This window comes from Lissotriton helveticus, chromosome 2_1 (assembly GCF_964261635.1).
Source record: "Lissotriton helveticus chromosome 2_1, aLisHel1.1, whole genome shotgun sequence".
NCBI lineage: Eukaryota > Metazoa > Chordata > Amphibia > Caudata > Salamandridae > Lissotriton > Lissotriton helveticus.
The window spans coordinates 1,525,870,329-1,525,890,254 of NC_136059.1; the positions used below are offsets into that span (position 1 = coordinate 1,525,870,329).

The following is a 19,926-nucleotide window of genomic DNA, read 5'->3' on the forward strand; positions in this document are numbered from 1 at the left end:
GTCATGTCGTAGGAGGTACCATAACCTACGGACTCCATGAGGAATATTCCAGGTCAAATATTGTTGGGCCAGCTTGGGGGTGTATGTCTCTAGCAGAGGTTCCCTGTCATATAGTCTGGGTTGGGCAAGGGTATCCAACTTGTAACATAGCTCCCACGAAGCTCTTTTTAATGAAGCTTTAAGTTCAAAGGGAGTAAGTAAGAATAGGGTACTCTCATCCAACTCTAACAGGGCCACAGCTTTCCTAAAATTTTTTAGTAAAGAGGAAAAATCGTTAAGATTACCCAGTAACTCCTTTTTAATGAGCTCTCTTAGGGTACCAGGTTTTCCTCTAGCCAAGCATGCTACCCATCTTACCAGGGCCACCAATCCCTGTGTCCAGCAACTTCGGAGTCCAAATTCTAATCTGCATGAGGAGGTAGAACATGCGTTACTAAGCGATGTAATTTTCCGAAGTACCCGTCCTTCCATTTTTTGAAGGAATCCCCAATATTTCAGCTCCACTAATTCTATTCCATATAAAAGAGTAGCTGGCACTTTTGCTTTAAAAACTTCCAAAAAGAGTGAGAAATGTCTCTTCCCAGTGGCATTATATAACGAGCATAACCCCATCCCATGGGTCAATGCTTTGCGAGAGTTATGTTCGATATGGGGAATCTCACTAAGATTCGCTGATATTATTTTGCCTAAAAAAGGATAAGATTTAACCACGTCGAGTTTTTGCCCCCCAATAAACCACTTATAATTGCTCGATCTGCATTTTCTCTTACCAAAAATACACATGATTTTACTTTTTGATGTGTTAATTTTCATATGGTGTGCTACAGCAAATTCACTCAATGCAAGCAGACGATTAGATAAACCCTTCGGGGTCAAATCCAAGACAAGAATATCGTCTGCATACATTAGAATAGATATAGCAGACCCTCCAATTTTCGGTGCCACTCCCTCACAAGATGAAATAAAAACTGGGAGGTCGGCCACATATAAAGAAAACAATATAGGCGCCAGTATACACCCTTGTTTAAGGCCATTCTGGGAGGGAATAGATGAAGTAAGACCCTCTTCACCGCCTTGTAGCACCTTACACCATGTGTTCATATGCAGAGAGCGAACCAATGCAAGTAAGTATCCTGGCATACCCAATGCCGCCAATTTTCTCCACAGCGATGGACGGTCCACTTTGTCAAACGCCGTGGAGAAATCAATAAATGCGGCATATAAGCCACCATCACGGATGCATACATACTTGTCACTGATCACCTGCAATAATGTCAGGTTGTCTAGCGTTCCGTGCTCTTCACGGAAACCAGTTTGTTCCATTGGTAAAATCTTATTGGTTTCTGCCCATTCCATAATTAACATTAGTACACATTTGGCGAAAATTTTTCCTATGGCATCTAACAAAGCTATTAGACGATAATTAGATGGCAGCTCCCGATCCCCCTTTTTAAATATAGGAATTAATATACTACCCCTCCAGGAGTCAGGGACAGTTCTTGTTAGAAAGCAAGCCCGAAATATAGGGAGAAGAATCCTACTCCAGGTAGCAATATCCTGCTTAATGATTGTCATAGGGAGTTCGTCTGGACCCATGGCTCCAGTAGAGCGCATACTCTTTATTGCAGCAACTATTGTTTTTTCTGTAGGGAGAATGCTTTTTTGCATACCATTTAACTCCAACATACCTATATCCTCCAATACTTCATTTGGAGCATATAATGCAGTTACAAATACTGTCCAGACTTCTTCGCAGATGGCTATAGGACGGGGAGCTACTATGGTACCACAGCCTTTCCTTATTATAGACCAAAATTCTCTAGATCGATTAAAGGTTATAGCCTCCCTCAAACTAATCCAAAGAGAGTCTTCTTTTTCTCTTTTCAATTTGAGTCTCAATCTAACTCTTCTACGTTTTAATAGTGCTAGTAGAGACTCATTTTCCTCAGATCTATTAAGATATTGTTTCCTGATTAGTGCATTTATCTCCCTATTCAGGAAAAATAGAGGACTAGGTGAAAAATGTGGTCTTTTAGGGTTTCCCTTTTTCTTGGCAAATCCAATAACTTTTTTAATAAGGTTTTCGAGTTGTAGGAATTCTGTACCCTCCCACTGATCGAGTTCTAGTAAAGTTTGAGCCAGGAGGCTTTGTACATCCTTCATGGTAGTGGGACCCCAAAAACATCTACCCGACCTTCGATCAATGGAAAGATCTCTATGCTTTAAGGACCAGGAGTTAGTTTCAGAAGGGGTTAGTGAAAGAGTCAAATTAATTATTTTGTGGTCACTCAGTATAGAATGAGTGATCGCCATATCCCTAATCAAGTGGAACGACTCAAAGTCCGTAATGGCATAGTCCAAAATAGACTCACCCCTGTATGAGCCATGTGTGTAATGGGCAGGACTATCCGAGGGCATTCTACCATTAATAATAAGCCCTTCTAAGAGGCTAAGTTCCTCCAAAAGAATCTTACCTCTTTTATTAGATTTTATTTTAGGAGGCCAAGCCATTTGAGGTATATTATACACTTCTTCCTTAAATTTATTTCTGAACGTAACTAAAGTAGAGTTGGATATTTTACTATTTAAGTCTCCAACCATTAGTATATAGGGGGGATATTCAGCCTCCAATAGCTTTGTTATATAAGAAAACATTCGCTTCATAATTGAATTAAAACATTCCTCGGGGGGATGTATACATTTAAAATAACAAACGAAGACCGCGTGCCTACATTGCCTAAGTTAGTAATAGTTATAGATTGAAAGAGATTACTTGAGTCAGAGTAGTGTGTATATTGCCATTGAACAGAGGTGGATAAAAGACAAGCAATTCCACCTTTCGCATGGCCTTTTTTTGAAGGTTTTGCAGGAGCCTCTAGGACAAAAAAACTCTTTCCCTACATAGGGGAGATTTTTACACCACGTCTCCTGGAGACATATTACATCAACGTTTAAAGTAGATAGAAAGTCAAATTTCTCAGGGGAGTTAAACATGCCAGCAGCATTCCAAGAGACAAAGTAATGATCATCCTGTGTAGATACTGGATTAATAATACTATCTCTAGAGGCAATAGATAAGGCCTTATTATAATAAGGTAATACGTCAATTCCTCTACATTGGAAAAATTCCGCCTGTTGTAGAACAAGATTAGTAATTATTTTTGAATAAAAAATTACTCTTGTTCGTTGTCCAGTGCTTGATTTTATTGGGAGAACTAAGTCAATATCATTTGACAAAATCAATTTTAGATTATCAATCTCTTTGAAACAGTTAAGCAACCAAGACCTATTCATTTTTACATCCTGATCGAACAGCGGAAGAAAATCCAGTGTTAATGTATCCACACATATCGTTGCACATTTTACTGGTTGAATAATTAGGCCACTAGCAGTATTAGGTTGGGGCCGGAAAATAGATGCAGTTGGGTTTAATACTTTTACCACTTGCGGCGGAATTCCCATAGCATCAACCAGCACAGATAAGGGTTCTGGCGCTTGTAACACATGAGATAGAATCACCTCATTTGTACAGCCCCCAACCATATTATCCTCCAATGCATCATTAAATGCATCGTCCGCTACCTTATTATTGGTGGTATTCAGTAGTGGATTTTCCCCATTTCCTGACTCCTCTCATGCTTCAGGACTTATGTTTTTTTGAAAAATAATTTGCCTTGGCCTTTTTTTCTTATATTTACGTAGTAACTTCCTATTTTTCACTTTTGATTTTTCCTTTCTAATTTTAGTCTGGGCCGGCAATCCATCCAGGCCCTTTTTTTCATAAGTAAAGATGGGAAAAAGATCATTTTCGATCGTTTGCACCACCTCTACCAAGCTATCATCCTTGACAGTGAGCTTTGAGAGTTTGCTCTGTCCAGTGACAGATAAAGTAGGGCTCTTGAGGGGTGTATGGATGTCTGCCTTTACAGACAATTTCATAGGGATATTACCCTGCGTGAGATTAATACAGTTTGACGCAATTCGAACTGCAGGTTCAGTAGGGGGTAATGTAACATTTTCAACTACAGGTTCAGAGGGGGGTAATGAAACATTAGCACTCTTTTTAGACAACATTTCCTTCAATATCTCAGACACAGATGACAAAATACAATCAGAACTCACAGCAAATTTACCAAGGAGTAACAATATAGAAGACAATATTTGTTCAAGCGCTATCAGAGATTCAGAAATTGGTTTCTCATTTTTTGGATAGCTAGATTGAACAAAGGAACAAATCCCTGATAAATTAAATTGAGGAGACTTCAAATCACTATGCGTTAATAAATCATCTTGAGATTTGATTGATGGAGTGCTGCTATATAAAAGCATTCCAGATGGAGTTGCTCTAATTGGAGTTTTACAATCCACAACCTGGACAAAAGGTTTCTTATCCATGTATCGACCACAAAGTTCGAGATCAATACTAGTGGAGATAGATGTAGCAGCAAAGTCTTCCTCTTCCTTTTCTCTTTCGATGAGAGTATTATGATCATGAGCCAAGGAATTAATGTCATTCATTTGAGGGAAAGAAGATTGATTTAATTCAATCAGTACATCAGTGTTTAAATCCAATTCCACATTGATTTGTGGTTGCGAGTGAGGTGATAAAGCAGACTTTAAAATTATTGGGTCTTTTACGAGTTTATTTCCTGATTTTTCCCAAATGTGTTCCAGCTGCATCTGACCTTTCGCTAACGCACTATTTTCTGACTTTTTTCTCAAGCGTGCGGGTTCAGATATCACCTCTACTTTATCCCTTAGCACTTTCCCAGATCGTAATTTCTTTGTAGACATAATACTTCTTTAGAAAATAGTCCTTACGCCTGATAGGCAGTCGCAAATATCAAAACACACAGTTTATAAAATATAAATACTGGAATACTGGAGGAAGCCGATAAGTTCACAGGAGCAGATAACAGAGTTACAATCAGCAGATCATCCGTGTATTTATGTTCGAATATTTGCTGCAATTGAAAGCAGCAAAGATGTGCAGACAAAAATATGAAAATAAAATTAAAATACCAGGGCCCAGCCCGGCCTACCTCGGCCACTGAGGGCCACAGAGGGCCCGCCCTTTGCCCGGGCTTAGCCCGGCGTCGCCCGCGCGCGTCCCGCGATGCGCGGTGCTTCAGCGCAATTTGTTCCAGCTGAGGGGGGCGTGGCGGGGAGGTTCTCTACGCCCAGTTGGCTTGTGGGCGCTGATGTTCCCTGGCCTCCTTGACGGCCAACAAGCCCACAAACAGCGAGTGTTTGAAACGCGAGCAGTGGATGGCAAGCGCTGCCAAATAGCGCTACAAATATCCTTTAAGCACAAGCGCTAGCAAGAGAGCACTTCAGGATTCTCAGGAGCCTTGCAGGTTCAGGCGTCTCGGCAAGAGTTCAGCAATTCACACACAGCCGGCTTCAGAAACAAACGAGAAAGATCTCCGCATAGCTTTCATGTCTTAATGTTGTCCTGGAGGAAATCGATTAGTCTTTACCATATGTCAATGAGAGCTAAGCCCAGGATCCCAGTGAAGGCCAGGGTAAGATGACAGGAGGTGGCTGGCTGGGAAGCGGACAGACGCGCAAAGGAGTTACTGTCAGGGGCGGCCTTAGGCATGTGCAAGCTGTGCACCTGCACAGGGCCACCAAACCCCAGGGGCCACCACGCCAATATATATACTTAATATAATAATCCTCTGAGGATGGATACATATTTGGGTGGCGGCCCCTGGCAGGGATTTGGTGGCCTCCGGCTCTGTTCCACTTCCAAACACCCTGACCCCCCCTCTTCACTGGCCTCCGCGCTCTGCCCAGCCCGGACCCCCTCTTCTGGGGCCCCCTACCTGCGCTCCCAGCCCTGGGCCGCCATCAGCCTAGAGCCGCCCCTGTTACTGTTGCCAGCAAACTCAGAGAGTTTGCCTGGATGGCTGGCATTTTACACACAATTTATTACACCACACATAGTTTTAGGAACCCACAGTTCCACACGGAGGCGGGTCGTGCACACTGCGGTACCATAACGCTGATTCTCTGCACCTGGCATGGAGGGCCTCTCATGTGACGCAGTTTTGGACACAAGAGTTTGAGGTATTTGTCTGAGATGATAATTGAGCTACACTTAGCGTTGGGTGCATTTATTGCCCTCTGGGGTATGTACATGAGACTAAACCCGTCTGTAGATTTACATCCATAACCTTACTGTGGACTAAAAGACTAAATGATGAGGTGGAACTGGTGCCTGCTCTCTGGGTGGTGTGGAGCTGCTGCAGTACTCCTCCTCCTCATCAAAGGAGGAACTCACCAGATTTGAAGGTTCCTCTCCCAGAGGAAGGACGAATTTGTCTGACGTGGGGGCTAGTATCTTCTTGTACATGCAGTGCATCATTTGTAAAAAAATAACATTTAAAAAAACGTGACGGGCCAACATTTTCTTAGGGGGTCCTACTGAATTCCAGAGTTGCCAAGTACTAAGGCTGCCTGGTTTAGATTACACTTCATTCCTCTTTCTTACACCACTCTACACTTGTTGTTTCGTTATATCTCTCTTGCATATTCTTTTTCTTTCCTACTTTTCTCATCTTTCTTTTCCACTTTATTTATCCTATTCCTGTCTTTTTTCTCTCTGTTGTTCTGGGTCAAAGACTGATGATGAACAATAAGTCCAAGTCACCAAAACTCAGTGCCACAGCTACATGCATTCAGGATTAGCAAGAAAAGAAGGAAAACACAAGGCTTCAATTATATGTGTTTTTTGTGCTTTTATATGTAATTGTCTCCAACATATTGTTTTTCAAAAAAGTTATACTGAATAGGCGGTAACTTACTATATAGAGCTTGACTTTATAAAGAAGCTTTTTATTTTGGCATGGTATTGTAATCACAAGTTTCTCCTTAAATGCTAGTGAATACTCTGCATGAACCTATCTGATCTCATATGCTTTACTGAACTGTTCTAGTAATGTGTGTATTTAATCTTAAAGTGTATTTTGTGAATTATGCATTGCAGGATAAATCCTTATAACTTAGCTTGAACTGCATTCTAACTCTAAAAGAAACCATGCTTTAGATTTTTCTACTCTTTCTGTCTGATCGAAAGTTCTAAATATTGAAAAGTATAAAAACTTGAAGAAATGCCCAGACGCACCTAAACTCCATGACTGTACAAGAGTATATACAGGTCATGAATATCACTATATAACAGGATTGACATGTTGTAAATGCTATTTAGATACATTGGGGCAGATTTACTAAAATAAAGTTTAACGCAGTACAGCAACCAACTTTGCTGAGCTGTGTTGCGCAAGGGGGAGAGAGCACCGCCAACCAATGATTACTAAATGTGGACTTCTAAAGTGCTATTCCCTGACCTGGCAAACAAACAGGCTCCCGAGATCCACACACAAACCTTTGCACCCTAGTGCAAAGGTGTGTGTGTGATGTCTAGTATAGCTTTTGTACTGAAAATATACCACTCCATTACTAAAATCCTATGTCTAGACACTGTTTCAAATATTTAAATCATTGGAGGTGTACTGTACAGTGAACATGCATGCAAAGTGTGAATTATTTGGAGAAATAAATATATTTCTCCAACTTTGTGCCTGCCTCCAAAAGGCATTATTTTTTTATGCAAAGCCCAGTCTAAGAATTTTTGTACCTAGGGCTTTGCTTCAAAAAACATGGGTGCATACTCCAAAATGTGTCCAAGTACCACCCATGTAATGCCCCCCTGACGCACAGGTGTGCAAAGCACTGGTGTAGCGCTATTTGAGCCTAAAAAGCTGCACCTTTCCAGTGCAAAAAAGATTTACGCTGGACAATAAATACCCTTTCAAGACTTTGCGTCACTTTGCGGTGTACCAAAGTCTTGCTAAATCTGCCCCATAACACATGAGCAAGTTAACAGTCGGAGGAGAAGTAAAAGGCACACAGGTAGAGAAAGGTTAGGAGTGAGACTCGGTGTAAAATATCAACTATGGAGTCCAAATGTAAGACCACATTTCATAAGATAGGATCAATTGGAAGAAATGTTATTCCAATCAGATGTCTTATTCTTGGGACTTTAAATCAGTAAATCACAGAGAGCTTACCTTTGGAGCTACTGAGGGGCTTGCTTCTCTCTGAGCGTCTGTGGACCCTGGAGTAGTGACCTCCCTCTTCTTTAATGCTACATGTAATCATTTCTTCTTTGGTCGCAGGCCCTGAAATTAAACGAAAGAAGTACGTTTATCAGATTATATAAAAAATGATGCAGATGAAGTGGAGGTTGACGGCAAAAGACAGAGGTTGGATAGAGATGATTCAACCGCACAGGTCCCTGAGCAAGCAGTGGGGTTTATGGTGCGCTTAAGGGAGAATTTATGTCCAAGTTCCAGGTGAGAGGTGCTAATAAATTCAAGGTACCGGAGTTAGATGAATCACAATGTAGTTTCGGAATGAGTGCAGCTCCTGTGTTGGTAGACATAGGTTTTACTCATAATACATAAGATATACATATCTACATTTGTAATTTACACCATTAGAAAAATCAAAACTAATGTCAACAGCAATATCGTAGATGAGGTTTTAATTATGCCATTAGCGACGTAAATAGTGATGCCATCAATGATGTCATTTAACATGCCATAAGTGTTGTTATAATTAACAACAAGGGGTGGTGATGGACAGAGTCTCTGAATTAAGCAGAGTACTCTCACCCAGTCAAGAGATCAGGGCTAGATCCAACACCGTTTTTTAGCTCATTGCACCATCCCAGTTTCAGAACCTGGCTGTATGCAAATTAGTCTGTCCCTGGCCCAGTGCATCATGGGAACAGGGCAGACCAGACTACAAAAGCCAATTCTTACACTGGGAAGGAAACAAGCTTCCGGGGACCGGTTTCTGCCATTTCAGGCGTCTTCGGCCCGGCTTGCTTGAATCCTGATGGTGCAATGAGCAAGGGACTCACATCTGAGTATACCCTTCCACGCTTAGGGTGGACAAAATTATTAACAACAAGGGGTGGTGATGGACAGAGTCTCTGAATTAAGCAGAGTACTCTCACCCAGTCAAGAGATCAGGGCTAGATCCAACACCGTTTTTTAGCTCATTGCACCATCCCAGTTTCAGAACCTGGCTGTATGCAAATTAGTCTGTCCCTGGCCCAGTGCATCAGGGGAACAGGGCAGACCAGACTACAAAAGCCAATTCTTACACTGGGAAGGAAACAAGCTTCCGGGGACCGGTTTCTGCCATTTCAGGCGTCTTCGGCCCGGCTTGCTTGAATCCTGATGGTGCAATGAGCAAGGGACTCACATCTGAGTATACCCTTCCACGCTTAGGGTGGACAAAATTATTAACAACAAGGGGTGGTGATGGACAGAGTCTCTGAATTAAGCAGAGTACTCTCACCCAGTCACGAGATCAGGGCTAGATCCAACACCGTTTTTTAGCTCATTGCACCATCCCAGTTTCAGAACCTGGCTGTATGCAAATTAGTCTGTCCCTGGCCCAGTGCATCATGGGAACAGGGCAGACCAGACTACAAAAGCCAATTCTTACACTGGGAAGGAAACAAGCTTCCGGGGACCGGTTTCTGCCATTTCAGGCGTCTTCGGCCCGGCTTGCTTGAATCCTGATGGTGCAATGAGCAAGGGACTCACAAGTGTTGTTATATGCAGATCATAAGCAGTGCATGAGGGGGAGCAATCTGTGGTTAATTTACTGAACCATAACTAGAATATTTCAGTAGTTTTTAGATTTTGTTTTGTAACTATAAGGACATTTTAACTGTGTTTTTCAGTGACTTTCGGAGTTTTTTTTACCATTCTCCATGGAACTGCTTTTTGGACCTCACCATCTGTTTACAGTTCTGTGTACAGTAGGGACTGACTGCTACAGGAATCTAGCCCGTCTTCACCGGACCCAACTTAATGACCTCCACAGGGTGTACTTCTCACAGGTGAGACTTGGGAGGATCGATAAGATGCATCAGCTGTTCAAGGCCTAAGGGGTCGTTCTTTTGCATGGTTTGGGAAGGCCCAGTGATTAGGCGCTATTGGGGAAGGGTGGAGGCGACCCAGGGCAACGTTTGGGGAAACCGGTGCAACGTTCCCCAAAATCGGCACCTTTGGGAGTGATGAAGAAAGAGGAAGGGGCCAGATTTAGCTATCTGTTCATGAGGATGGACTGACTGGCGGCCAAAAAAGGGATATAGCACACAGATTGGAGCCAATGCTAAAAGAATGGCAGGTCGAGATAGACTGCTTCACACTCCTACAGCGCAACATGTACATGGCCAGAAGGTGGCCATAAAAGCATGAATGTGTATGGGGCCAGTGGTAAGAGTGTTCCCAGATAAGTTTGTTAACTTCACGGGGGTGGATTGGGGGTGGTGGATGGACAACACAGCTCTCTTGTACCAAATACATGTTGCCTGTCTGGGTGTTCTGAGGGATGGGGAGATTCCATGTTAACTGTCATGTGGCTCTGCTCCAGGGAACCCTGAATGTTATGTCTAACAATATTTTCTTAATGGGCAACAAGGCGCTTTGTACTTCCAGACATTGTTGGGAGGCAGAAACTGGATTTATAAAACTAATAAAAAGTGTTCTTAAACAGATATTGTAGATCATCTTACATATCACATTAACCGTACCATTTTGCAGAGAAGGCTATCAATGCAGCATCATTTATTGATTTGATTATGTGTTGTTGTTTAATATATATGCTTTAAGGTATTGTTATTTATTGGTATAAATATTGTGAGGCCATAAGCATTGTATTTGGTGTGCAAGTTATTTATTTATTTTATTTGACGAGTTTTATAGAGCGTAAACATGACCCAAGCGTATCAGATCGCTGTACAAATAACAACCCATGCTATTACAAAACAAATGAAAACCTTCGACAAAGTAGGCATACAAATGTAGACTTTCGCAAAGTTTGTTGGTCGATGATGCTACACAAGACTTGTTTGAGAGGTACACACCTTCTTTAATAGAAGGGAGTCCAGAGGACCTAGGTCCATCCTGAAACTTAGACCTTACAGAAGGAATCCTTTGAGTAGCAGTCTTTTAACTTCTTTCTTGAAGGCTATGTTGGAGGGGTTAATACGAATCTCACGAGGGAGGGAGTTCCATATTCTCGGGGCACAACTGGAGTATATACAAGAGTCGGACTAACTTTCTGATACTTGGGGGTTCCAGCCGTAGGAATTCAGCTCTCCTAAGGGAGTGGCTACTTCCTGATATTGTGAGCTTGTGTTTGAGGCATCAGTAAGTATCGTAGAGTAGGGCTTTGTGTGTGAGACACACAATTTTTAGCTGGATCCTGGCTTAGAAAGGAAGCCAGAGGAGAGTCTTGAGAGGAGTGATACAGTTGTAGTGTTGCGCCCGTTATCAATCTTGCTGCAGCATTAAGGGTTGTCTTGAGTGGAGCTGTTCACGATTTTGGTAAACCAGTCAGAGTATTACTCCGATAGACCATCCTGGATACAATTAGAGACTGAATTATGATCTTGAATTGAAATCTGAAGGCGGGATGAATGTCTTTTTGAATAGGTAGAGTTAGTGAGTAACATTGCGAGCGGATGCACTAATGTGAGCTTTCTTGTTAAGGTGTTAGTCTAGGGTTATACTGTGGGAATTGGTCGTTTCAATGACATCTGGTTTGCACTTGAGGGCGTAAAGGTGGCGGATCCATTCTGATATGGGTATGGTGGTGTTGGGTCGTGAGATAAGAAGAAATTCAGTTTTCAGGGAGTTTAATTTGAGTTGTTTACGTGCTAGGCAGTTTGGGATTTTAGTTAGGGTCTTGTTGAGCCAGATGACATCTTCCTTGGAGGAACTTTTCACGTAGAGTTGGGTCTCATCAGCAGAAATGTGGTAGGTGTTGTTTTCATTCTTGAGTATCTTTTTGTGGCTGTTGTGGGAGTTATGGATAGTTTAAGTGGAGGTTCAAAAAGTGTTCATTTGCAAAAGAACTGCTAACCTGCCGCAGACTGATACCCCCTGCTTTGCATGGCCTTCAAACATACATTGCTCTATGTGAAAATTTCCTCTGTGGATCACTTCATCCCAATCAACAACACCCAATAAAACCCCAAACTGGCTAGCATGTAACGTTAACGAACACTAACATGGTTTGGGCGAGTAGCATGTTGCTGCTTGCCCGGGGAGGGAAAGTTGGGGTTGTTGACTGTTGCCTTTGAGGTTGGGAATTAGCGAGTCACACAAACAATTTTCACAATCTGATCTCGGACACAGAACAGGGCAGGTGAGAACACATGATGGGAATAGAAGGGATGTGTCCTCCACACCGAGAATACACAGGACTAGCAACCCGGTTCATAAGTGCTTGACATGGAATGGAACATATATACATTTTTTTCTTTCCTACATAGGAGAGGGGCACATATTGCGCTTTTAGAAGAAACGCACCTCATGCCTTCATGAAGTTCATCGGCGTGATTGAATATCTGCCCCGTACTATATTGGACCACAACCCAGTGTTATTACACCTGCAGTGGGTGCGTCCCAGACCCTCTATACCTACATGGAGTCTTAAACCTGAACAGTTGGAGGACCAGGTCTTCCGCAAAACGATCAGGACCAAAATCACCCAGTATTTTTCTGAAAATGCTGGAACGGCGTCCGCCCATAAATAGAATGGGATGCTTCAAGGCTAAGGTGCGAGGATACTGCATTGCCGAATCCAAGGAGATCAGGCAGACTCTAATGACAGATGTAGAAAAGGACGATGACCACTTAAGGGACATTGAAACTAGACGGCCAAGAAATCCGGAGCTACAACCTGAACTCCTGACAGCTAAAGAGGAGGTAGCGACGCAGGTAGAGAGACTATGATGTTTTGACTATAGCAACGATGCGGACAAGACACAAGCTGAGAGGGACACATTGAGCTCTTTACTTGCATGGTTGGCCAACCCGAGCAAACAGGGTTCACCCATCCTGAAATTAGAGATCGGGGAGGGAGCCAGGGTGTATATCCCAGAAGAGATTAATGACACATTTGTAGGTTACTACTCTATCTTATATACTAGCTTGTCTATGCGTGCCCTACAACAAACACGGACATATTTGGGCGACCTCCAGATCCCACAGATCATGGAGGAAGAGGCAGATGCCCTAGGAGGGAACATAACTACCCAGGAGATAGCTGCCACTATCAAACACATGGCATGCAATAAAACCCCAGGCACAGACGGATTCCCAGTGAGGTTTTGCTCCACATACTCCGCTGAACTAATCCCTCATCTCCTGATGCTCTATGAGATGGCTAACGAGACACGCGGCCTCCCAGACACCACGAGGGAGGCTATCGTAGTGCCTATTCTAAAACCAAATAAAGCCGCCCATGACAAATCGGCTTTTTGTCTGCTATCAATGCTCAACATTAGATTATAAAATCTAAGCCGGATCCTTGCTACCTGTCTCCTAACCCTCATGTCTACACTAATGCACAAGGACCAAGCACTCAGTAGAGCAGGGAATATCAGATGGCTACTAACCATGCTAGAGGGAACGAGAGGGACAGAGAAAAAGCAGTGATTTTTGCGGTAGATATAGAGAAGGCTTTTGACAGCCTAGAATGGCCCAACTTGTAACAAAATAATGACAAATATGGGATTAGAGGAGGGGTTTATTAACTGGACCAGATTCCTATATACCAGACTCACAGCTAGGGTGCGCACAGGAAGGACTATATTGCGGAGCTGGCCAGTAGAGCGCGGCACCAGGCAGGGATGTTCACTCTCCCCCTATTGTTTGCCCTTTCTATGGAGCCGCTTCCAATTGCAGCTAGAACAGGGCAATCATATGAAAGACTTAGGCCCCCACAGGGATGGCGGGCGGACTTTGCCTGCCCGCCATCCCTGTGGAAAACGGGACCGCCCGCGACCTGAGCGGCGGTCCCGCCATGCCTATTATGGTGCTGAAATCACCGGCCGCCGCAATGTTAAAAATGCATGGCATGCATTTGCATACACAAAGCGGCAGGCACCGCGCGGTGCCTGCCGCTTTGTGTATGCAAATGAAGGTGGGTACAACAGGTACCCACCATGTGCACCCCCACCTCGCCTTCACAATGGGGGCCCGCAGGGGACCCCCAAAGTAAAGACCGCATGCCTACCACGGAAAGGCATCTGAATAAGCCCATCATAATATGGCTGGCAGTGTCTGATAGACACCGCCAGCCATATGAACCCTTTTCTGCCCCGGCCGCAAGGCGACCGGGGCGTAAAAGCGGCAGACGGTGTTTGCGTCCGCCGCGGTCCCCCCGCCATTGTAATATGGTGGGGGGAAATAGGTGGCGGGCGGTCAAGGATGTCGGGTGGATCGCCACCGCCTGCATGGCGGTGGCGATCCGCCCGACATCCTAATGGGCCCCTTAGATTTGGACAGGTCTATCATCATATAGCGCTCTAAGCTAATGATCAGCTGCTGTTCCTGGGAGGGGGGGGGACAGGGACTTGGCGGGGGCCCGCGCTCTGCTGGAGAGGTTCGGCTCTATATCAGGGCTCAAGGTGAGTTGGCAAAAATCTCGACTTTTCCCCGTGATGTAGACGGGACGCCCCCGAGAGACCCTGCACGACTGCAATGGGAGCCATATCTGGAAGTCCACATTTACCATACCTGGCTAGATCTCTATGAGCGCAATATAGGGAGGACCTTGCGAGAACTGCGAACAGCTATGGACTTTTGGCGGACCCTTCGACTCTTGGTAGCTGGCAGGATTGCGCTCCTTAAAATGGTGGCGCTCCCCCGGTTGCTGTACTATTTTAACGCACTCCCACTATCGATCCCGGCGGCCTTTTCCAGGGTTCTGGACTCCCAGATTTAGACCTTTATCTGGGGCTCAGGGCGATGCAGGGTTGCCCTCACAACATTGCCACGACCTACAGCTGTGGGTGGGTTGGCGGCCTCTAGCTGGCAGGATTGCTCTCCTTAAAATGGTGGTGCTCCCCTGCCTTCTGTACTATTTTAACGCACTCCCACTAGGGATCCCGGCGTCCTATTTCAGGGACCTGGACTCCCAGATTCGGACCTTTACCTGGGGCTCAGGGCGATGCAGCGTTGCCCTCACAACAATGCAACGACCTACGGCTGCGGTGAGTTGGTGGCCCCGGACTTTGATACTTAGTACATAGCAGCTCAGCTTCACTTGCTAGTACGAAACATAGCTCTAGTGCAACAACAGGCGGCGGCACCAAGACAGGCCAACTCACCGCTACATGACATGCTGCAGGTGATTCTCAGGGTGGGCCGGCCAACAAGGAAGGACCCCCAAGAACTTAAAGTACAGGTCAAAATCTGGCACCGGGCGCTGCAGAGAATGCGAGTGCGGGTTCCATACTCACCAGACATCCCCCTAGATATGTTAAGGGCACTCCCACATGGGAATAACTGTTGATGGTTGGAGGCTTGGCTAGAAGCCGGGGCAATACAAATGGGTGACCTCTACAGGGACACTAAACTGTTGCAAGGAGTTTCGTCCAGGGTTTGGGCTACCCCAGGGACATTTCTTATTGCACAGAACACTCACTGCAGCAATCCACAAGCATTGGCAGACAGGAACCACAGAGCCCCCACCACAACAGAGCTGTTATTATATGGCCCTATTGATGGGCACCATTAAAGCAGTGTCCTGCTTGTACAGAGCAGTTCACGCAGACGGACTGCGCCCACTAGAGATGATGGGACTCCAATGGGAAGGGGATTTAAGCACACCAATCCTGGCGAAGGACTGGGGCAGTATCTGAGCTGGGATAACAAAAGTATCTAGAAATGTGCACTTCAAATTGATAAATGAATATGTCCTTCATAGAACATACCTGACCCCCGAATACATAAGTAGATATTTCCAGATAGAAGAGGCAGCTTGCCCACACTGCGGCGAAGTACGGGCACACATCCTGCACATGTTTTGGGACTGCCCCCACCTGCACGAGTTTTGGGAAGGAGTATTACAAACAATAGGCGAGGTCGATCATAGGGAGCTCCCCTTCTCTCTAGGCCACTGCCTGCTGGGGTGGTTCCCCCACACAGCGAAAACCAGTTACTAGTAAATTCCAAGACCTGGCATTCGTACTAGCATAGCGCAAAATAACCAGAAACTGGAAAGCAATGGGAGACCCCAGACTATCCACTTGGAAGAAAGAACTCCTGAGTGGGCGGGTTGTGAGGGGCGAATACTGATGCGGCAAGTTAAGCGGGGATTGCGAAAACTAGAGGTAGCCAGAACCTTGGGGATCCTTATACATGATTTAGAGCCCCCAGTTACTAGAGACCCCAGATGGAGAGAGGGAAGATTTGTAAGGAGGACCCCTGATGCAGACATGCTAACAGTAACCGGCCTATCCAAATGGTTCCTATGTAAGCTAGACCCTGAAGGCTAACTCACTGACCGTGCATCGCACTGCCCTACAAACACATTCTGATTGATCACTGCAAGTGCTGGTTCAGTACCCCACATACGATACACTCTCCTGGTGACTCGAGGGGAGGGAGGGGGGATAGTTACTGTTACAGTTTTTTTTTACATTATTCGACCTTTCAGATGGACCTGAAATGTAGTAAACAATAGAAGCTATGAGAGGGTTCATATTAGGTGATGTGTCTTGAACTTTTGAAATGTAATGATATGATGTAATAGAGAGACCAATAAAATCTGTTTAAAAAAAAAATTAATAACATCAGCCTAAAAGTAGAGCTGCTGCACTTTGAGGTTTCTAGAAGAGGGAGAGAGTGAGTGGCTGGCAAAGTAGTAGTGGCAGAGATTACTGAGTAGGGGAATTTCGCACAAAGGGTTGAAAGGTTAATTTAATGTTGTCAAGCTATAAAACAATCAGATATTTTTGTTTAAAACATGGGAAGGAGATAAAGATTTGTATTGCTGGGCGATAGCTGATAATAAAAGGCAAAAGAGGAGATGATATCCCTAATGGAGTGGGTGTGCAGTGAAAAAAAAAAAGGATCCCGACAGAATCTTGGGGGCATCTACATTTAAGTGGTGTGTGTCAGAATACTACATACAATACAAAAAGACAGAGGAGGAGTGCTCGGGTTGGTTGAAAGAGAATCAGTTGAGTGAGCACCCTGATGTCCAGGAAAACAATATTAACCATTACGATGTGTCAACATCAGTACCACGTACGTTCTTAGTTGTCAAAGAGATGAGTAAATGAGAGAAATGGTTATGGTGGGATGTGTTGGGGAGGTTGGACACTTGTGTGTCATCTCAGTGGAGAGGACGTGCTAAGATAGGCTATGAGATTAAAGGAAGAGGGTGGGTGATTAGCATGAACATAAGGCAGTCAAACAATTTCGTGAAGAAAGAGAGTTGGGTCATTGGAAGCCACTGTTATTTTATTGGACAGTGGTATTGCCCACATAATATTGTAAGTGTTCTGGGGGGACCCCAGTGAGACTGAAAAGTTTGTAATGACAGGAGAGAGTACATTGAAAGGTAGTGAAAGGAGGGTTGATGATTTGGACCAAAGGAATGGAAGGGAGCACAAGGCAAAAGTATGTGAACAAGATAATCTGGAGATGTAAGAGAAATGGGGCGAAGTAGTATATACGCATATCTGCTTTAACTGTCCCTGTGATTCCTGATACATACGTAATTTCTGGTTGAGGAATATCTTGGAAGCGTGTCATTTGATATTGTGTCGTACAGTGTGTTGTAAGTGAGATGGTGTGTTGCGCCATTTGGTTTATAATTGCATAGGGGTATGTTTTGAGGAATTGGTGATGTGTAGTAAGTATTAGAGTTTTACTGTGTGTTTATTGTGTAATGTGTAAAGGTGGGTGTGGAATGATGTGCTGATGCAAAAGCTGGTTTGATGTGTTTTATATTGTGATTTAATGTGATTTCAGAAGGTGTGCCACACTATGGGATATGATATGTTTCGCAAATTGTGATGGATGAGATGATGGATGTCATGGTGTAAATAAGTGTGGTATAATGTGGAATTGGATTGTGTGGTCTAGAGAGGCGTGGTGTATGATGATGGTGATTAGCACTGGATAGTGGGATATGTTGTGTTGTGATTTGCTGTGTTATGGTATGATGTCGAGTAGTAATGTGTGTGGTGTAGTGGAACAGAACGATGTGATGTGGTATATATTGTAGTAGTACGATACAGGTCTAGCGGTGTGATGCGGTGTATGATGGTCTTATATTAACATGATGTAATTTTGGGTTGTCGGGTGGCCTGTTCGGATCCTCTGTAATTACAAAATGCCACTGAAGACAGTTTCTTCCTGTGTGTGTGAGTCATGAGTGGCTCCCTACATCTATTTTCCAGTGTGTGTCCTTTTGTGTGTGTGTGTGTGGGGGGGGGGTTGAGGGGTATGTGCCCCCATTTGTGTGTGTTTTGGCTGAATATCGCCAGTAAGTTATGGATTAACGGAGCTGTATATTGAAGATGGAAACCTGAGTCGGTCTTCCCCAGGATTCGGCCTGTGACCAGCAGGTCACTGCCCTTTGCAGGGCAAACATTTAAGTCACTGAGCAACTCGCTAAACTATGTGGTAGTTGAAGCAGACACTGGTATTTCATGGGACATAGTGAAGCACTGCATTCATGCCTTCTGGACTGTCTACCGAGGGTCTACGACACAGTGGCTCAAAACATATATTTAGGTAACAAACATGCACGTCCATCCAAGAACAAACATAACAATCAATGAATCAGTGTGGGTAACAATTCCAAATGAAATGCCTTGTACACAAGCCCACTTTTGCACCTGGCCAGGTATATTTTATGTGTGACCGTTGTCCTTCTCCAGTGACCCAAAGTGGATAACTGGGCCTGGAATATTGGGGTAGTTCACTACATCCTATTGGGGTGACCAGGAAGAAGCAACTCTGTTGGTACAAGAGAGGGCTTATCTGTACCTAGAGCAGGGTTCTGTGTATTGGCACTGAGTCAGAGTGTAGTGTGGATCCCAACACCCACAGGCGCTAGTCTGCTATCTGGTCTCCAGCTTTACTTACCCTGAGAGGTGAAGCAGGTAACAGTACATTCACTTCGTGTAGATAGAAATCACAATCCCTAGACCCAACAAATGTCCACCACAAAGCTGTGTCAAGAAAGGTTGATTGCCAAACATAAGTTATGGTAACCAACATATTCATATTAGGGAAAAGGTACCTGGGCAAATTAAACTCAATCCATATCCACCAGATGGGCACATGGCTCACACTATGGAAACCTGCAAACAGGATTCCCTCTTAATCTCATTCAAATGTGTGCCAATGGCACACGTTTAGGGGTTCACATATAATAACATAGGGACTGTGAATCTCTTCTATCTTTCTAGCTAGGGGGCAAGCTGGTCACAAACCTAGGCAGTTAACATCCTACCCAGAGCAGGATGGCACAGGACCATGCAGGGGTGGGCAAACAGTAAATCTAGACCAACTGATATGGATCTGCATGCACCTTTGAAGTTTAGCTCATTCACTCCCTACTTGGGTGAACAGGACGTAGGCTACCCTCCCCCTTACACTTAGGAATGCAGGTAGTAAGGAATGTTTATCGAGTAGGACTATATCTGGCAAAGGGCTGCTCCTGATGCCCTTCCTGACAATAGGCCTAAATACCCACGTGTTTATTCCAGCAACATACTACTTATCCAGGAATATGTTCCCCTTTTCCTCCAGGCTCTGAACTTAGAGACGGACCAGACAGCTGAAATTGCCTTTTCCTGAACTTACCTATAACCAATGAATTTTTCTACCCCCTCCTAACACACACGCGAACACACACTTGAAGAGAGATGTACAGCTAGCTCTCCATAAGCAGACCCCAACTGCAAAGAGGGGGTGTACATACCAACAAAATCCAAAATGACTATTGAGAGAACTTTGAGATTGGCCTCAATTTTCCTAGCCCCAAACAGTGGTTTAAGTGGGTGTCAGAGGCTGACTATCA

The 19,926-nt window shown here is 44.3% G+C and overlaps 1 protein-coding gene across 4 annotated transcripts in view; it reads right to left on the reverse strand.

Annotated features, from left to right (window-relative positions):
• Positions 1-19,926, reverse strand: part of LOC144818760 (uncharacterized) — a 155,453-nt gene that overhangs the window by 53,774 nt on the left and 81,753 nt on the right. For all 4 annotated transcript variants that reach the window (XM_078676484.1, XM_078676485.1, XM_078676482.1 and 1 more), the window contains exon 5: positions 8,076-8,186. In XM_078676484.1, the coding sequence (XP_078532610.1) occupies positions 8,076-8,186 (111 nt within the window). The remainder of the gene's footprint in view (positions 1-8,075; positions 8,187-19,926) is intronic.